We start from the raw sequence: 20,776 nt of genomic DNA on the forward strand, positions 1-20,776 counted from the left end.
TCTGCTAGACCCGTGTGATTTAGTTGAATACAACAACAACAACTTGTATTTATATAGTGCCTTTAACATAGTGAAACGTCCCAAAGTGTGTCACAAGAGTATTATGAGCTAGGCCATTTGGCACCGAGCCGCATAAGGAGAAATTAACGCAGGTGACGGAGGTAGGTTTTAAGGTGCGTCTTGAAGGAGGAAAGAGAGGTGGAGAGGTTTAGGCAGGGAGTTCTAGAGCTGGGGACCTAGACAACAAAAGGCACGGCCACCGATGGTTGAGTGATTCTAATCAGTGATGCTCAAGAGGACAAAATTAGAGGAGCGCAGACATCTCGGGGGAAGAGGGGCTTGTGGGGCTGGAGGAGATTACAGGAACCGGCAGCCAATGTACGTCAGCGAGCACAGGGGGTGATGGGTGAGCGAGACTTGGTGCGAGTTAGGAATTGGGCAGCCGAGTGTTGGATCACCTCTAGTTTATGTAGGCTAGAATGTGGGAGGCCAGCCAGGAGTGCATTGGAATAGTCAGGTCTAGAGGTAACAAAGGCATGGAAGAGGGTTTCAGCAGCAGATGAGCTGAGGCAGGGGGCGGAGACGGGCGATGTTAAGGTGGTGGAAATAGGCGGGCTTAGTTATGCTGCAGATATGAGGCTGGAAGCTCATTTTGGATTGGTTGGAATGGGATTTCGTTGCTTTGTTTTAAGCATCCTCCATTTAAATTGGGTTAGATTTGCAGTGCCCCTCGAAAGGCCCACTTGTGGTGCTGACCTTTGTCAGGTGACCTTGGGGCAACTCAGCGCCGCCTCCCCCACCCCTATTGATACAATTATAGCAGGCCCAAGGGCCTCTTTTCCTCCCTCGCCAATGAAACTGCTGGCTGCGCCCAGGGAGCGCTTTCCGCCTGGCTCCATTCTAACATGGCAACTGGGGTCCCATGTAGGGTCACAGGACCCCGGTTTACATAATAATAGGGAGCAGGCAGCTGCTTCGGACTCGAACGCCCAGTTTAAAAGCGAAGCCATCTTCTTATTCATTCATGGGTATTGCTGGCAAGGCCGGCATTTATTGTCCATTCTTAATTTCCCCTCGACAAGGTGGTGGTGAGACAACTGAGTGGCTCGCTGGGGCTATTTCAGAGGGCAGTTAAAAGTTAACCACATTACTGGGTTCTGGAATCACATATAGGCCAGACCGGGTAAGGACGGCAGATTTCCTTCCTGGCGCCGTGATGATGATGACCGACAGTGGTGGACACTACACTCCTTCCCACAACGTCCTCCCCGCTAGTGTGCTCACTGCCGCATATCCACTCCCGTTATGAGCGACCTCCGGCACGCCTGAAAAAAAAGCCAAAGAGTAGAATTTCACTCAAGAGGCCACCGCATCCACCGCGGCAGTGAAAACGCGAGGAAGGGGGTGGGCAGCGCCCTGTTTCCAGCGGTGGGCAATTTGTGGCCCCAGTGACTGATAGGTATCAGCGCCTCAGGCGGACGGAGCATACTGGGGATGATCACCTCGCCTACGAAGAGCTGCTGCAGCCTCAAGGAAGGGCCTGGTCATTGCATCGATGTGGACCTACAATCCAACGCTGTAGGGCGGTTGCATGTATGATTTCCTGCAACATTATTGGTGCACTCGAATAGTGCTTGGGGTTTTTGAATTTGTCTTCGGAACAATAAAAGGTTAAAGGCAGAACTCGTGTGCCTTGTGTAATTTCTCAAGTCCGAACTCTCGACGGGGTAATTCCGTATGCGGCACAGGTTGGAAAATCAGGCGGGCACCACGAGTGATTTTCGATCATCCTCCTGCTCAATTTCATCCCTTCGACCCGGCAAACCTCGAGTGGCCGAGTGTAGGAGTGAAATCCGTTTCACGCTCCACCCTTTCTCCCCGCCTTCCGTCGCCTCTATTTTCAGGATAGCTTACCCTTCAGCCCCAGTTTTAGCCTAACCCACTCCTAGCAGGAATTGGGTGGGTGCAATTAATGCATCTGTGATCATGCTCACAGGCTTGTCGAGCTGATGACATGCGGTGTCCACCGCATGCGGCCTTCCGCGAGAGCTGGGCGCCGGAAGGACTGGAGTGCGTCATCACCCCCGGCAACCAAATTTTAATTTGATTTCAGTTTACTGTTCAAAGTCTAATTTGTTTAAGTTTGTCAGTTTTAGTGCCTCCCCTTTAACCAGGGGGCACTTGATTTATAGGTTCTACCAAAAATAGTTGTAGAGCTGTTGAGTTTGGCGTGGCTTAGCCAGTCACTTGATGTTCACAAGACTCAATAAAACCCAGGTCATCCACGATGAGGTATGCAGTTGTGAGCCTAGTGGATGAACTGGTAATGTGTAGTCTAATTGTTAAACCTTTGCTAATAAACCAACTAGTTTTTAATAGCAATGTGTTGCTATGAATTCTTAAGCAAAGAACCCATTAAGCAAATGCACTTCGGCGGGTACGGGTCAGGTGCCCATTTTAATCTAATCCGGGATGTAAAACGAGGGTCCGACCTGAACCCGGCCTATTCCCGCCCAGGTGGGGTTACGTTGAAATCGGGGCTTTCCCTTTCGAAGGCAAAACACCAGTTTGTGAACATTTACAACCATTCACAAACGTCAGAATCGGTGTTCCCTGTGAGCTGCACCTCCTTCTCCGGGGCCCCGTTTCTTTCCATGCGCCATCCCTTTAAATCTCTGCGCATGCACGTTTTTTTACAACGGAACAGCCAGTGAGCGGCTTGCGCGGGACCTTACCGCGAGGTCCTGTGTGTGTGCCCCTCAGCGGCAACATTGGCCGAAATTCAATATATAAATAGAAAAGGAGTCGTTATTCGGTGTTTTTTTTATATAAATAGCATTACACTTTGGAAAAAAAAGGTTTTACATTTTCACATAACAGCGTATTGCGACAAAGTGCGAGCAGTTGCACCATCATAGCTTTATCGAATCTGTCCTTTTTTGTCTTCATTGTGCTGGGCAATCTGCATTTGTTTATCCTCCAGAAGTCAACTGGCAAACTGCGGGCAAATGGGCACATTAGCAACTCCTCTATGATTAACGAATTGGGCGGGCTGTGTTTCTTTCACTCATATTTGGGATGTGGGCGTTACTGACAAGGCTGGCATATATTGCCCATCCCTAATTGCCCTGGAGAAGGTGGTGGTGAGCACTTTCTTGAACCGCTGCAGTCCCGTGTGGTGAAGGTGCTCCCACAGTGCTGTTAGGGAGGGAGTTTGACCCAGCGACCATGAAGGAACGATGTATTTCCAAGTCAGGATGGTGTGTGACTGGGAGGGGAACGTAGAGGTGGTGGTGTTCCCATGCGCCTGCTGCCCTTGTCCTTCTAGCTGGTAGAGGTCATGGGCTGCCGAAGTATTGGGCATCCCACTGCTGTGGAACGTATACCATTCCTGGTTCAGGCCAACCCAGTTCGATGAGATTGGGCTTTGGCTTGTTGCCAGGCACCTGGGTTAAGTTCTCTTTTGATGGTGAGCTGTTGGCACCGAGGGCTGGGCACACCATCATTGTAAAATAAATGCAATCGCTGTCTCCGATGGTGCCCGGGCCAATCTGAAGCTGGGGAAAATGCAAGCGTGCTTCTTATTAGCTCTCCAACAGCTTCAATAATGATTGGCTGGTACAGGAAAAGGGGTTTGGTCTTTGTCGGTCACATGTGTCCTCGTCACTTTGCTCTGTCTCTCCCAAATGTCCAGAATATCAAAAGCCCAAGTTAGTCTTGCCCTGTCTGCCACTCTAATTCATCTCAACCCCTTAAGGAGACAGCAGTCACTACTCTGGCCTCAAGGCTCAATTTCTAGGAGCTTCGGTACAGGAGTGTGTTATTCGGCCCCTCAATTAGAGCCATAGCCCAACTGATACACTCTCCTGCACTCCCCTCGCCAGCCCCAGCCCTAACTCCGCCGTACACAAACACACGAACTCCAACTCCTTACAAAACTCTGGAGCCCCACACAAAGACCTGCCCTGTCCTCACCGACCCTCAAATGGCCTCCCGATCCCCAGCACGACCACTTCCAGATCCTCATTTTCCAATCCCTTCATGCCCTCCATCCACCATATGCCCGCCGTCTTCTCCCCAATGCATATCTGCTGCATGCCACCCCCTCCCCTTCCGCTCGACTCAGTGCTAGAACTGCCACATCCGCTCTACTCTGGAATTCCAACCCTCTCCACGTAATCATTCCGACTTACACACAGCTTTCTCGCCGTGCATTTAACCAAAAGAAAGACTTGCATTTCTCTTGCGGCGTTCACAACCTCAGGATGTTCCAAAGCTCTACGCAGCCAATGAAGTTCTTTCGAAGTGTCGGCACTGTTACAATGCAGGAAAGTTTACGCCCAGCGAGATGCAATGAGATAAATGACCAAGTGATCTACTTCAGTGATGCTGGTTGAGGGATAAATATTGGCCAGAACACTGGCGATAACTCCACTGCCCTTCCTCAAAATAACACCATGGGATCGGTTTCTTCCACCTTCGAGGGTGGATGGGGCTTCGGACTCCTCTGAAAGACGGCACCTCTGACAGTGCAGTGCTCCCTCAGTACTGCACTGGGAGTGTCAGCCTAGATTTCGGGCTCAAGTCTCTTGAGTGGAGGTTGAATCCCGAACCTTTTGGCTCAAGGTGAAAATGCTACCAGCTGAGATAATGTTGACATCGACTCACCTACCCCCTCAAAGCCTGACCTCACCTAACCCCCATCTTCGCAATTGTCTCCCTCCCTCTCCTTTCCTGCGGACTGGTGAGCCTCGGCCCTTCACTCGGGGATTTGTTTTCTAGTTTTTTTTTTAAATCGCACTCGGCGAAACCTAGAATGAGCCATGATCGTTTTGGCCCCCTTCTCCCCTTCCACCTCTCTCGAAGGTGTTGCATCCTGCTGGGCTTTATGAACTCCAGGACCTCAGTCCCTCGTCAATGCCTTTCCCAAGTTGCCTTCCTTCCAAGGGCGATCTTGGAAAAGTGTGGAAGGGCCTGAACATCCGGGGGCACGCACTCTTAGCAGAGGGAGCAGGGAACTTGCAAGTCCACCCGCTTTGATTGTCGACCCAACAACCCAACCCTTGACCTTCTCCTATTCCCAAGGGATTGGGATGGACTCACAGTGCATTCTCGACGCATTCTGTGACCCCCCCCCACCCCCACCCTTCCTCCTGATGTGCTGCTATGTCGGTCTTCTGTGACCTGTATTAAGGTGGCACAGCCACAATTGGCTTTGCTGCATTATTGCATATAAACTATAATGTTGCAACGATAAATATATATACATACATGTATATATATACATATATATATCTATATGTATATACACACACACATACATGCACAGGCATGTACACTGATACCCGCCTTACATGCAGACACCCACACATATGCAGACACACGAAGCAATCTTCCCAGCTTAAACTGAAGTTGGTTTCCTTAAATCAATAATATAATGGGCTGGATTTTCGGTGCTCTGCCGCCCCGGTTAATGCCCCAGAGGGGAGGCAATGGTAGCGGTAACACTTCCGGGTGGGCGGCCCGCTTACAGCACCTTGCCGGGACATTCGGGGCCAGTTTTGAGGGGGCACGGAGCATTACCGCTTGGACATGGCGAGCAACGCCCCTGGTTGATCTATTTTTTTGATCCCGCCCGATCCATAGCGCCCCGTAGTGCCCCCTAGTGGGAACGAGTGGAAGCTGACGGTCCGAGCTGTGGCGGTTGCAGTGAGGTAAATAATGTCCACTCAGGTAAGTGTGATTGTTTTCATTGTTTTTTTTTTAAGATCAGGGGGAGGGAGGCTGGCCTCTAGGTTGCCCACCCAATTTTCGGACTGGACAACCCAAATGCCAAATGGCCGGTCTGGCAAATTCTACAAAGTAAATCAAACGTCATTAAAAGTCCATCAATTGGAAATAAAATGGCATCTTCTTCCCACACTTACACCAATACCTCGCGGTTCACATTATTCAGGTTTTTGATGAGCTTCAGCGAGGCAAGCTACGGAACTTAAGATGCCACCTCAGGCCCTAAGGGACCTCTTGAGCCTGCTCTACCATTCAATAAGATCATAGCTGATCTGATCCTGGGCTCAATCCATAACCCTTGACTCCCTTATCACTCAAAAATCTGTCTATCTCCGTCTTAAATATATTCAATGACCCAGCCTCCACAGCTCTTTGGGGCGGAGAATTCCACAGATTTACAACCCTCTGAGAGAAGAAATTTCTCCTCATCTCTGTTTTAAATGGGCGACCCCTTATTCTGAAACTATGCACCCTAGTTCTAGATTCCCCCATGAGGGGAAACATCTATCCTGTCCAGCCCCTTCAGAATCTTATACCTTTCAATAAGATCATCTCTCATTCTTCCAAAATCCAATGAGTATAGGCGGTGGAACGATGACGTTGGCACTGACCAGCCCTTAGTCACCCTGCGCCAGTCTGCCGTTTGCCACATGAGGCAACTCCGAAGCGCTGGAGATGGAGGTGCGGCAAATGGAACGGGAAGACTGGGGAGAAGCGGGCAATGGTGGACCGATTTAGAAGCCAAGGGGCGTTGGCGCTGGGGAAGTGAAGGACCTTTCAGGTCAGATACTTTCATCGAGTGCGCCCAGGATCAGATACATCCTTCAATCTCTAACGTTCTCCCTTCTCTCTGTCCCAACAGCACGCTGGACGCCCATTCTCAAACGGAGCACGAGGCGCGACAATCACCCAGTCCGTGCCTAACGGAGACTAGATTGCCAATACTCAAACTCGTGTCATGTGGGACCTTGAAGCCAACAGAGAGGGGGAAAAGGATGGATTGAACCAAGGCCCCTGAGGAGAAAGGACACCATCCCACCGAAGGCACCGTCCAGTCCCCACACGGGTCGTCATTGCGTGTTATTTCCAAAGTCATGTCCAAACCTTAGAACCGCACGAGTTCACACGACAGACACGCTCATTTAGAAGCAGTGAGCTGGAAACCGCCCCAGTGGATTAGAGCATTCCCGGGATGGACACGGCGAAATGTGTTTTTTGTTGTTTTTATCCTTTCCTCTGAAGCTCGTACCGCATTTACACACACAGAGAGAGATGGCGGAAAGTCCAGGCGACAGGAAATGGGCTGAAGTGTCGGCGGAGGGGCCGGTTTCAGTCCCAAGCAGAGTGAGTCAGTGCGATGCCATCTCTCTCTCTCTCGCAATTGCACAAGTCCAAGCATCTCTCCAGGCAGCCCTTGCGTGGGCGCGGTGCGTTCATTCACATCCCCGTCTCGTGTGTGCTTTTCAGTCCCTGGCGGAAAGCGGAAAATAAAAACATCGTCAGTTGCTTGGAATGGCTGAGCAAATTTTATCATAACTCAATGACTGTGCCGACTATCCCTCCTGAGGAAGGGAGATTGGCGATTTATATAGCACCTTCCACAAGTTCAGGATGTCCCCAAAGCATTTTACAGCCAATGAAGTACTTGTGGGCAACGCAGCAGCCCAATCACACACAGCAAGATCCCACAAATGTAGCAATGTGCTGATGACCAGATAATCTAATAAGAACATCAGAAATAGGAGCAGGAGTAGGCCATATGGCCCTTCGAGCCTGCTCTGCCATTTAATACGATCATGGCTGATCTGATCATGGACTCAGGTCCACTTCCCTGCCCGCTCCCCATAACCCCTTAATCCCTTATCGGTAAAGAAATAGTCTGCTCATAAAAATGTTGGTTGAGGGACAAATATTGGGGCAGGAAAGTGGAGTTGAGGTAGAAGATCAGTCGTGATCTTATTGAATGGCGGAGCAGGGGCCACACGGCCTACACCTAATTCTTATTGGGCAGGATACCGGGAAGGGCACCCCTGCTCTTTTTTGAATAGTGTCATGGGATCTTTTGTGCCCACCTGAGAGGACAGGCAGTGCCTTGGATTAAAGTCTCACCTGAAAGACAGTTTAGCAGTCCCTCAGCACTGCATTGGGAGTGTCAGCCAAGGTTTATGTGCTTCAGTAACTGGAGTGAGACTTGAACCCACAACCTTCTGACTCAGAGGCGAGGGTGCTGCCCACTGAGCCACAGCTGGCACTACTTTGCACCATCCAATACATTGAGAAGTGCTGTCTGGTTGAAGCCGTGTTCCTGTGGCCGTTGGCAGCCTCCTCTCTCTGACTGCACAGTGCCAGATCTGACCACTGTTAGCATCGGCATAAACAGTGACACAGACTTCAACATTTTGGGCTTTAAGTTTTGGACATTGCTTTTTCATATTTCAGAAGAGTTGGGGCAAGCCCAGAGCTGTTCCATAGGAATACACATCAGGTGGGCAGGGATGGGTCAATGGCTGAAATCGCAGGAAGATGGTTGATGGAGGACCCTTTTGTCATGTCATGGAAACCCATCAGTGAGAGATCAGATGAACTGGTCAGTGCTCAAGCCATCGAAATGACTGAGAGCCCCGGAGCACGGGAGCCTCAGGACAAAGGAAGCTATCCGGCCACCCAGACTCGTTGGAGCCTTTATCCCCAGGAAGAGCCCGGTAACAAAGGCACAGACCGAAGATGTGATTCATGCTCTTTAGTCCGACTGCCTCAGGCAAAGGACTGTTTTTTGGCGCGAGGATTCAGCAAGCATTTTTCGGGTATAAGAGACGGCAGTTTGCTGCCAACTCTCTCCCCCTCCTTTTCTACACTTGCTTGCTTCGTTCAACGCATTCAAGAACCGAGCACTCCTGGGACGGAGAGAAGAAGCCATCTACAAGCAAAGAGAGTCTCGGTATTTCGACTGGGAAACTGACCTTGAGACTAGGACTTGGAAACCACAGATTGGTACAGAACTAGAAGATACTTTTTTTTTAAATTCGTTGCCAATCTTTCCAATTCTTTGTCAAATCACAAACGCCAGAGGTCACCTTGCACACATCAAGGATTACTCTGCGCCAATGCTCTTAGCCAAAAGGCCTAGAGCCACTGCACCGTTCCTGGAAGTACTGCAATACCAGGTTCGTGTCATGGAGGTGGATGGGTCAGGCCCCCCACACACCTCCGTGGAGGTGGATGGGTCAAGCCACCCCACCCACCTCCTATTTCCAAAAAGCATAGGAGAATCACCTTCCTGATCCAGGGAGAACCACGTTGGGGTCATGGTTACTCCCCTGTCAGGTCAGTTACGCATGATCTTAGCCAAAAGGCCGAGAAGATACGCCTCATCGGGAGAAGCAGCGAGTAAGCCAGAGGGGTAACTGGTGAGCATTTATCCCAGCTCACACATCCTTCAGGCCACCGCATAGTGTGAAGGGGTGTCATGTGTCCCAACCAAGCCTTAGCGGTTTAGTGGGGAGGTTTCCTGCACGGATCATAGGCGTACGCACAATTATGTTGGACAGATTCGGTGCCCTACTGAGCCAAGCAGGGGTATTTTAGTCGTGGGTACTTTGCGACAGGGGCCTGTTCAGATGGGCCAGACTGTGTGTTGTACTGCGTTTGTTTGTTTTACACCACCAGGGTGTGTTTTACTGGGTGCAGGTGTGTGCTTTAACTTGAATAAAAGCATTGTGGCGGTTGAGACCATAAGATCTGTCTACAACTGAGTATTCTGTTCACCGCTATAATTCCCAGTGTCTCGAACTGTTTTAAGGCGGGGGGGGGGTGATTCGAGACCACCAAGAGTGACAGCACAGATACCATGTACGTACCTGGGTGGAAGAGGTTGAAAACTCTGAGTACTTCGATGCTTTCTTCATGTAGCAAACTCCGAAGAAGACCCTGGCATATTCGTCCCTCACCTGTGAGACAGCGGGAATAGCGGGGTTAGTACGGACTTATCAAAACCACTGGCACCGACTATACTGCTAGTGGGGGCATCCCTGGGCCTCCGCGTGTCGCTGAACACTCACGCCGCTACCCGCCTGGGTGAGGGATGGTGACTGAGCTGGGCGCTTGGCGACTCACCCTCCTTTGCTCGCTAAACCAGGAAGGCAACGGGAAAATATTGGGAAGAAGGATAATCCCAGCGTCTATGCAGCGAGTGAAAGGGACAAGGGCCAAAGGGCTGAATTTTCAGCTTTTAGGATTTCGGGGCGTTAATGGCGGCGGGGTGATCATGATACCGCCCGGAAAAGGTTTGCGCCTTAGCCAGCAAAATTGGGCCCCCGAGTGTGGGGCGGAGCGCTAAGGGAGGCATTGCATACCTCTCTTAGGGCGCTAGGCCGGCTGAGCATGCAAAAATCCCAGAACTAAACAGCCAGCCTCAGAGCGCTCTGAGAGAGGCCTGGAAGAACCGTTAGTGACCTCACTGTGGCCGCTACAGCTCGGACTGCCTGCATTCACAGGCGGTGCCACCAGGGGGCGCTACGCAGCGTGACGGGCGGCTGTCAAAAATCGAGCCGGTGTCGCAACCAGGGGCGTTGCACTCCGACTCGCCACTCCCGGCCGACACTGCTCCGCCGCCCGCACCCCCACCCCCCGCCTCGCCGAAACCGGCCACGAAAACCCCGGCGGGGCTCACTGCCGCCATTGCCGCCCCCTCCGGGGTGAAAACAGAGGTGGGACAGCAGCGGATAATCCAGCCCCGAGTGTGGGCCTAGGTCACACAGCCCGTGCAGACTCCAGCTCCAATCTCTGTTCTCCACTGAGTTTGTAGACTTTGGGCTCAATTTTCACCAAAGATTTTTTTGTTGGCGTACTTGAAGAGTTACACCCGTTTTTCTTTTGGCAGGGCGAGCGGGGGAGGGGGGGGGGCCCCAAGTACGCCCCCAAAAAAATGTTCTAAGTTTCCCCGTTGGAGTTCTTTATTTTGGATCGGCCGAACCAGTCCTTTAGTTTTGGGGATGGAGCCCAAAAAGAAAAATCGGGTTGCCATGGTAACCAGGGACACAATGGGAGCTGCGGCTGGAAAGTGAAACATAGAGCCAGCTCCCAAAACATTAAAATACATTGCAGCAACTTAAGAACATGTTAAAATACATTGCATCAACTTTAAAACACATTATCATACATTGCAGCAACTTGCCTTCAATGATTAAAGTGTCCCCCCCGCTCCCCCTCCCGATGCCAGTGCCAACCCCTGCCACCAGCCCTGGCCAAATATCCTCCCGCTCCACTCCCCTGCATGCCCCTAGCCCCTAGTGCCTTGCCGGTCCTACTCCCCCGCCCCTAGCCCCGGAGTTTCGACATTTTAGGAAGTTAAGTCGCACCGCGACGACCCCGAGCGGAGCGGCTCGTCCTCCCAACGAGGCCGGACTCTTACCTGCTTGTTGAAGAGACAGTGCAGGATGAAGATGAACACCCCCTGAAGGCTGTTGATGATGGTGAAGATATAGGCCATGACGATGGTTTCATCCTGAAAGTGCATCATGCCAAATATCCACGTGCATCCGAGGAGACAGAGCTGGGCGATGGCCGTGAAGGTGAAAGCCCTGAGGGGAAAAAGGACACGGGATAAGGCACGAGGGCACCGAATGTAAAACATTCGGTTTGCTTGGCTCCGCTCCCACTGCAGCTCGCACATTAACAACGCAATATAAGCTGGCCTGGTGGGACTGGGATCTCACCGGGGGCGGTAACTCAAATTTATCCCGAGGCTCGAGACCTCTGCGCCTTGCGCTAAGTCTCGTGTCTCCCGAATGTTACCACCCCAGGGTGGTACGGAATTTCAGTTCGGGGCCTTGTGAGGTACGGATCTGTATAAAGACAATAGATGCACTTTGAGATGTCCGGTGCTCGTGAAAGGCGCTATATAAATCCAAGTCTTTCTTTCTTTACCTGAGATGAAGGGGTTGTCATATGAAGAAAGCTTGAGCAGGTTGGGCCTGTACTCATTGGAGTTTAGAAGAATGAGAGGGGATCTTATTGAAAAGTATAAGATTCTGAGGGGGCTTGACAGGGTAGATGCAGAGAGGATGTTTCCCCTTGTGGGGGAATCTAGAACTGGGGGGCACAGTTTCAGAATAAGGGGTTGCCCTTTTAAGAAGGAGATGAGGAGGAATTTCTTCTCTCAGAGGGTGGTGAATCTGTGGAATTCTCTGCCCCAGAGAGCTGTGGAGGCTGGGTCATTGAATATATTCAAGGAGGAGAAAGAGATATTTGAGCGATAAGGGAGTAAAGGGTTATGGGGAGCGGGCAGGGAAGTGGAGCTGAGCCCATGAGCAGATCAGCCATGATCTTATTGAATGGCGGAGCAGACCCGAGGCCAAATGGCCGACTCCTGCTCCTATTTCTTATGTTCTTATGCTATGTTCTTGGATACCCTAAAAGATGTAAGGTATCATTCCATGTGTCAGATCTCCTCACCTGACTTTCTTCAACTGGTCCATATCAGGATTCAGGCTTGAAAACTTGTCCACGAGCTTCCACACAGTGATAATGAAGAAACCTGCGTTGACCTGCCAGGGTAAAGAAAAGAACAATATTTTGAGATAGGTAATTATAATGTAATTGCTTCATGGGATCTTTGCTTAAGAATTCACATTGCTATTAAGAACTAGTTGGTTTATTAGCAAAGGTTTAATAATCACACTACACATTACCAGTTCATCCACCAGGCTCACAACCACCTGCCTCATCGTGGACCCCCCGAACCCAACTGGCTGGGGTTTTATTGAGTCTTGTGAACATCACGTGACTGGCTAAGCCACTCCCAACTCAACAAACCTGTGAGCATGCTCACCGGTACATACATTGCAGTAATGACTTACTTTAATATCTGCCTGTCGACACGTTCATGGACTTGCGTCTCTCACTGGAGAATGTTCTGTTTGAGGATCTTACCAAATGGTTAACTGAGGCATTGCCTTCATGAGTCGTCTTTTCGGTTACAGGCACGATAGTGTAATGGTTACAGTAGTGAACTAGCAAACCAGAGGGGAGGTAGCTCAAACCTCTTCGTGGGCTTTATGGGCTCGCACCAAACAATGGCCATGAAAACTAGCCATGAAACACAATGTTCCCCACTGTTATTGCCCATCCCTAATTGCCCCTTGAGAAGGTGGTGGCGAGCCGCCTTCTTGAACCGCTGCAGTCCGTGTGGTGAAGGTGCTCCCACAGTGCTGTTAGGGAGAGAGTTCCAGGATTTTGACCCAGCGACGATGAAGGAACGGACGATATATTTCCAAGTCAGGATGGTGTGTGACTTGTAGGTGATGGTGCTCCCATGCGCCTGCTGCCCTTGTCCTTCTAAGTGGTAGAGGTCACGGGGCTTGGAATAGGGTCATTGAGAAGAACCACAAATACAGACAGACATTCTTTGCGCTTTCATTAACTAAACTTACCAGAATAATTACGCAGACTGGAGCCAGGAAAGCCCAGAGAAATCCTGATTTCAGAGCCAACCAGCAACTGGAGAAGAAGAAAAATAATTTATTGGTCTATAGAGTCACGGTGTTTTATTTTTACATCCCCCCCCCACTCCACCACACACAGACACAATTTTGTCTCCACCTGTTCTACTGATGCTGGCCCCAGTAATTCAACTCAAATGGCCATCCCCCTCTTTTGAGCCTAGCCAGCGAGTGGCGACTTGCTATTCATCCAAGGGGTGCATCACTGTCCCGCTCGATTCGGTCCTCGCCCTATTATCTACTCTGGACCGTCGGATAACAATCAGGAGTGGGGACCCTGTATTTGGTCGATGTCCCTGGGCAGGAGAGGACTTCTAAAAATGACCCAGAGTTCCCTCTCCTGATCGTTACTCAATGACTCCTCACCCTCCACTCCCCCTCCACTCTGCAACCATCCCCCCCCGCCCCCCAACCCGAGGTAGAAAGAGCTCGCATGCGGAGGTCGCTTGAGGTGCTATTTGTGCCCGGCTGTGCTGCCCTCCACGGTGGAATAGCTGACCGACAGTTGCTCTCACGGCACACATGAAGGAAGAGGCACATGAACGAAGTAAAAGACTTAAGCCAGCGAGAATCGAAAGCGATTTATGGGGCACATAGAATCATAGAATAATACAGCACAGAAGGAAGCCATTCGGCCCATCGAATCTGCGCTGGCTCTTTTCAAGAACAGTTCAGTGAGTCCCACTCCTCCCGCCGCCCCCCCACTCTTTCTCCATCTCCCTTGCAGTTTTGTCTCCTTCAAGCATTTATCCAATTTCCCCTTTGAAGGCTGCGATTGAATCTGTATCCGCAACGCCTTCCAATCCTCATCGCTCGGCAAGTAAAATGTTTGTCCTCATGCCGTCTCTGGTTCTTTGGCCATTCACCTCAAATCAGTGCCCTCCGGTCCACACGAGTCACTAAAATGCAGTGGTCAGCTACAAAATTTAATCAAACAGGCGAACAGAATGTTAGCCTTTATATCTAGCGGGCTGGAATATGCAGGGGCGGAAGCTTTGCTGCAGCTGGAGAAAGCCCTGGTTAGACTACACCTGGAGCACTGTGCACAGTTCTGGGCAACGCATGATAGAAAGGACACATTGGCCTTGGAATGAATGCAGCGCAGATTCAGCGGAATGTTGCCACGGCTCCAAGGGTTAGATAATGCGGAGAGATTCCATAAAGTAGGCTTCCGCTCCCCGGACTATAGAAGGTTAAGGGGTGATTTGATTGAGGGGTTTCATGATTTTGAAAAGGAATTGATGGAGTAGAATGCCGGCTCGGGCTCCACGCTGCTCCCTTTGAAGGCCCCGGCCTGCCGATGGTCCTTGCTGGAATATCAGGTCCTTCATTGAAACACCTGTGAACTCATCCCTTGTTGGCGTGGAAGCAAGTCATCCTCGCTTCGAGGGACCGCCTATGATGATGATGGATGGAGTTACGATACAGATCTGTTAATGATTGGTGGACAGGCTTGAGGGGGCTGAATTGACTGCTCCTGAACCTCATCAGCAACGTCGGGAGATTAAAAATTGAACACCAATCGGCTCCCATATAGAAATGCAACTGGAGTTACAATGCTCTGAATTAAAAGTGTTGTTCACTTAACGAAAGGCACCCACCAAGGCAGCTGGGGAATTTAAATTCAGTTCATTAAATAAATGTGGAATTAAAAAGCTGGTGTTGGTAATGGTGACCCGGAAAAGCCCAACCGGTTCACTTTCGGGAAGGAAATCTGCTACCCTTTCCCGGTCTGGCCTATATGTGACTCCAGACCCACAGCAATGTGATTAGCTCTTAACTGCCCTTTGAAATGGCCCAGCGAGACACTCAGTTGTAACAAACAGCAATGACAAAAGCACAGTCATAAATAAAAAACGTTACCTGAAATTTCTCTCTCCCACAATAAAATAAAAGTTTTATTCTCAAGAACAAAATCTTCAACAGAGCACGTAACTTTAATTTTTTTTTTTATTAACGTATTTTTAATGTGAGGTTCAATCAGTATTAAAGACTAATTGGTGTTTTTGTGTGTGGGAGCGCCTCCACCACACGGGACTGCAGCGGTTCAAGAAGGTGGCTCAACATCAGCTTCTCAATTAAGGACGGGCAACAAATGCTGGCCTTGCCAACGACGGCCGCAATCTGCGAGCAAATTAAAAAAACAAAACACCTTCCGCACTTACTACTTCGGTGTTCCGTATCCCATAGGGTGCACGACGGCCGAAATCCCAACCACAAGCAGCGGGAAGCCGTAGCCGAACAGGCACATGTACTTCGGGCGCAGGCTCTTGGCGTTGAAGACCTTCACCACCATGAAGTAGAGCTGGACGCCCTCCAGCAGCATCCAGGCAAAGCACGCCAGGAACAGGTAGTGCAGCAACCCGGCGACAATGGCACAACCAGTCTGAAAGGGGAAAGCAAAGAACGGCAAAGCTTGTTAACCTGCTGAGCAAGGAGCAAGCCTCAGTGGCGAACCCAACCCAACATCCAGAGCACGACCAGAGCATGAATTACAGGAAAGGTGTGATTTGCACGAGAGAAGGGGAAGAGGGGATTTACGAAGATGTTGCCTGAACTGGAGAATTTTAGCTCTGAGGAAAAATTGGATAGGCTGGGGTTGTTTTCTTTGCAACAAAGGAAGCTGAGGGGGGGACCTTATTGAGCTGGTCTCCAGTTGTCCTGGCCTGTCAAGCCCGTGTGGTGGCTGGTGCACAATGGCCACCACACGTTTAAAAAATCCACGCACAGGCATCTTCCACCCTTCAAGATATCGTTCAGGATCTGAAATATTAGGTCCTTCATTGAAACACCTGTGAACTCATCCCTTTTTGGCGTGGGAGCAAGTCATCTTCGCTTCGAGGGACCGGCTATGATGCTGATGATGTATAAAATTATGAGGGGCCGAGATAGAGTGGATAGGAAGGACCTATTTCCTTAGAGGGATCAACAACCAGGGGGCATAGATTTAAAGTAATTGGTAGGAGGTTTAGAGAGGACTTGAGAGGAAATTTCTTCACCCAGAGGGTGGTGGGGGTCAGGAACTCACTGCCTGAAAGGGTGGTAGAGGCAGAAACCCTCACCACATTTAAAAAGTACTTGGATGTGTACTTGAAGTGCTGTAACCTACAGGGCTACGGATCAAGAGCTGAAAAGTGGGATTAGGCTGGAGAGCTCTTTGTCAGCCGGCAGGGACACGATGGGCTGAAATGGCCTCCTTCTGTGCTGTAAATTTCTAAGATTCTATGATAATGGACATAGAGCGAAGGAAGGCCTTCGCGATCAGGATCGTTGTTCCTGAGCCAGGATTACATGGGATATACGGTACAGAAACAGGCCATTCGGCCCAACCAGTCCATGCCAGCATTTATGTTCCACTCGAGCCTCCTCCTGTCTTTCCTATCTAAATCTATCAGCATAACCCTCTATTCCCTTCGCTCTCATATGCTTCTCCAGCCTCCCCTTAAATGCATCGATACTATTCGCTTCAACCACTCCCTGTGGTAGCGAGTTCTACATTCTCACCACTCTCTGGGTAAAGAAGTTCTTCTGAATAATGGAGGCATGTGAAAAAGGAACGGCAGTAATCATGGGGGATTTTAACCAACATATTGATTGGTCAACTCAAATCGCACGGGGTAGCCTTGAGGAGGAATTCATAGAATGCATACAGGATTGTTTCTTAGAACAGTATGTTACAGAACCTACAAGGGAGCAAGCTATCTTGGATCTGGTCCTGTGTAATGAGACAGGAATAATAAACAATCTCCTAGTAAAAGATCCTCTCGGAATGAGTGATCACAATATGGTTGAATTTGTAATACAGATTGAGGGTGAGGAATTTGTGTCAGAAATGAGCGTACTATGCTTAAACAAAGGGGACTACAGTGGGATGAGGGCAGAGTTGGCTAAAGTAGACTGGGAACACAGACTAAACGGTGGCACAATTGAGGAACAGTGGAGGACTTTTAAGGAGCTCTTTCATAGTGCTCAACAAAAATATATTCCAGTGAAAAAGAAGGGTGGTAAGAGAAGGGATAACCAGCCATGGATAACCAAGGAAATAAAGGAGAGTATCAAATTAAAAACCAATGCGTATAAGGTGGCCAAGGTTAGTGGGAAACTAGAAGATTGGGAACATTTTAAACGACAGTAAAGAATGACTAAGAAAGCAATAAAGGGGAAGATAGATTACGAATGTAAACTTGCGCAAAACATAAAAACAGATAGTAAAAGCTTTTACCGATATATAAAATGGAAACGAGTGACTAAAGTAAATGTTGGTCCCTTAGAAGATGAGAAAGGGGATTTAATAATGGGAAATGTGGAAATGGCTGAGACCTTAAACAATTATTTTGCTTCGGTCTTCACAGTGGAAGACACAAAAACCATGCCAAAAATTGCTGGTCATGGGAATGTGGGAAGGGAGGACCTTGAGACAATCACTATCACTAGGGGGATAGTGCTGGACAGGCTAATGGGACTCAAGGTAGACAAGTCCCCTGGTCCTGATGAAATGCATCCCAGGGTATTAAAAGAGATGGCGGAAGTTATAGCAGATGCATTCGTTATAATCTACCAAAATTCTCTGGACTCTGGGGAGATGCCATCGGATTGGAAAGCAGCTAATGTAACACCTCTGCTTAAAAAAGGGGGCAGACAAAAGGCAGGTAACTATAGGCCGGTTAGTTTAACATCTGTCGTGGGGAAAATGCTTGAAGCTATCATTAAGGAAGAAATAGCGGGACATCTGGATAGGAATAGTGCAATCAAGCAGACGCAACATGGATTCATGAAGGGGAAATCATGTGTAACTAATTTACTGGAATTCTTTGAGGATATAACGAGCATGGTGGATAGAGGTGTACCGATGGATGTGGTGTATTTAGATTTCCAAAAGGCATTCGATAAGGTGCCACACAAAAGGTTATTGCAGAAGATAAAGGTACGCGGAGTCAGAGGAAATGTATTAGCATGGATCGAGAATTGGCTGGCTAACAGAAAGCAGAGAGTCGGGATAAATGGGTCCTTTTCGGGTTGGAAATCGGTGGTTAGTGGTGTGCCACAGGGATCGGTGCTGGGACCACAACTGTTTACAATATACATAGATGACCTGGAAGAGGGACAGAGTGTAGTGTAACGAAATTTGCAGATGACACAAAGATTAGTGGGAAAGCGGGTTGTGTAGAGGACACAGAGAGGCTGCAAAGAGATTTAGATAGGTTAAGCGAATGGGCTAAGGTTTGGCAGATGGAATACAATGTCGGAAAATGTGAGGTCATCCACCTTGGGAAAAAAAAAACAGTAAAAGGGAATATTATTTGAATGGGGAGAAATTACAACATGCTGCAGTGCAGAGGGACCTGGGGGTCCTTGTGCATGAATCCCAAAAAGTTAGTTTGCAGGTGCAGCAGGTAATCAGGAAGGCGAATGGAATGTTGGTCTTTATTGCGAGAGGGATGGAGTACAAAAGCAGGGAGGTCCTGCTGCAACTGTATAGGGTATTGGTGAGGCCGCACCTGGAGTACTCAGTGCAGTTTTGGTCACCTTATTTAAGGAAGGATATACTGGCTTTGGAAGGGGTACAGAGACGATTAACTAGGCTGATTCCAGAGATGAGGGGGTTACCTTATGATGATAGATTGAGTAGACTGGGTCTTTACTCGTTGGAGTTCAGAAGGATGAGAGATGATCTTTTGGAACCTTTAAAATAATGAAGGGGATAGACAGGATAGAGGCAGAGAGGTTGTTTCCACTGGTCGGGGAGACTAGAACTAGGGGGCACAGCCTCAAAATACGGGGGAGCCAATTTAAGGAATTTCTTCTCCCAGAGGGTTGTGAATCTGTGGACTTCTCTGCCCAAGGAAGCAGTTGAGGCTAGCTCATTGAATATATTCAAAATCACAGATAGATAGATTTTTAACTAATAACGGAATTAAGGGTTATGGGGAGCGGGCGGGTAAGTGGAGCTGAGTCCACGGCCAGATCAGCCGTGATCTTGTTGGGTGACGGAGCAGGCTTGAGGGTCTAGATGGCCTACTCCGGTTCCTAATTCTTATGTTCTTATGTTCTTATTAATGTTGGGGAAGTCCAGAACCAGGGGTCACAGTCTAAGGATAAGGGGTAAGCCACTTAGGACCGAGATGAGGAGAAACTTCTTCACCTAGAGAGTGGTGAACCTGTGGAATTCTCTAACACAGAAAGTTGTTGAGGCCAATTCACTAAATATATTCAAAAAGGAGTTAGATGTAGTCCTTACTACTAGGGGGATCAAGGGGTATGGCGAGAAAGCAGGAATGGGGTACTGAAGTTGCATGTTCAGCCATGAACTCATTGAATGGCGGTGCAGGCTCGAAGGGCCGAATGGCCTACTGCTGCACCTATTTTCTATGTTTCTATGAATTACCCTATTGGATTTCTTGCTGACTATCTTATATTGATGGCCTCTAGTTATGTTCTTCCCCACAAGTGGAAACACTCTCTCTGTGTCCACTCTCTCAAAACCTTTCATCATTTTAAAGACCTCTATTAGGTCCCCCCTCAGCCTTCTTTTGTCAAGAGAAAAGAGACCCAGCCTGTTCATCCTTTCCTGATAGGTATAACGTCGCATTTCTGGTATCATCCTTGTAAATCTTCTCTGCACCCTGTCCAGTGCCTCTGTATCCTTTTTGTAATATGCCGACCAGAACTGTACGCAGTGCTCTCAGGGGACGGAATTTCCTTGATAGTGTCAGTGGTGAGCGGTGTCTACGCCTCCCTGCTAATTGAGTTGGTCGTTGATGGAGGCGCTAAGAGGTAACGCTGCGCCCTCTAACGCCACCCGCGCGGTGACATCATCCCGCATGCAACGCCCCCCTTGGCGCCGCTCCCGCGATATTTGGTTTGTAACGGAGGCCTAACGGCCAGGCGTCCGTACAACCTGGGGAAAAAGTTTTGGGAACTTCGGGGATCTTGGGCGGAATTGCCCGGAGAGCAAGGTAAGTTTTTTCTTTTCATTTATTTCAGCTTTGATGCACTAGTTGCACCAGTGGGGAAGTGTGTGCGTGTGGCTCGGAGAAATCTTCATTTTATTTTCTTCCGGTTTTCCCAGCTCGCGTGCCGGCAGCCTCCCGTGGGGAAATTCAGTCGGCCTCCTGAGCTCCGGCCCGAGAATGAGTGTGCAACACTACTTTTAGCACTGCTCTCTCATCTTCGGCCGTAACAACTGAATTTGGCAGTTTGGAGCCCGCACCTAACGCCCAGCGCTAAATTCAGCACTCGGTGGGGGCGACACCGCCTCAAAAACGGCCATAACCAATTTCAGCCCCAAAGTGTGGTCCAACCAAGGTTTGATACAGGTTGAGCATAACCTCCCGACTTTTCAATTCGATCCCTCTGGAAATAATGTGGGCAGTCTGGACAGAGCTCCCGCTCCTGCTCACACTATCCAGCTCTGGAAATGTCACTCCGAAGGTTAGTGGCTGAGACAGAAACGGTGTCAACATTCACGATTAGGTTGGACAGGCAGA

General features: G+C 49.4%; 1 protein-coding gene and 1 pseudogene across 4 annotated transcripts in view; both read right to left on the reverse strand.

Moving 5' to 3' along the window:
* Window positions 1-2,821: 2,821 nt before the first annotated feature.
* LOC139237982 (adhesion G protein-coupled receptor E5-like) overlaps window positions 2,822-20,776 on the reverse strand; it is an 85,393-nt gene continuing 67,438 nt past the window's right edge. For all 4 annotated transcript variants that reach the window (XM_070867353.1, XM_070867351.1, XM_070867352.1 and 1 more), the window contains 6 exons: window positions 15,455-15,675; window positions 13,221-13,287; window positions 12,244-12,335; window positions 11,201-11,369; window positions 9,648-9,737; window positions 2,822-7,260 (listed from right to left, as the gene is read on the reverse strand). In XM_070867353.1, coding sequence (XP_070723454.1) covers window positions 7,228-7,260; window positions 9,648-9,737; window positions 11,201-11,369; window positions 12,244-12,335; window positions 13,221-13,287; window positions 15,455-15,675 — 672 coding nt within the window. In that variant the 3' untranslated portion in view covers window positions 2,822-7,227. The remainder of the gene's footprint in view (window positions 7,261-9,647; window positions 9,738-11,200; window positions 11,370-12,243; window positions 12,336-13,220; window positions 13,288-15,454; window positions 15,676-20,776) is intronic.
* LOC139238040 (U2 spliceosomal RNA) lies at window positions 8,918-9,155 on the reverse strand (annotated as a pseudogene).

Source organism: Pristiophorus japonicus, chromosome 24, assembly GCF_044704955.1.
Source record: "Pristiophorus japonicus isolate sPriJap1 chromosome 24, sPriJap1.hap1, whole genome shotgun sequence".
NCBI lineage: Eukaryota > Metazoa > Chordata > Chondrichthyes > Pristiophoridae > Pristiophorus > Pristiophorus japonicus.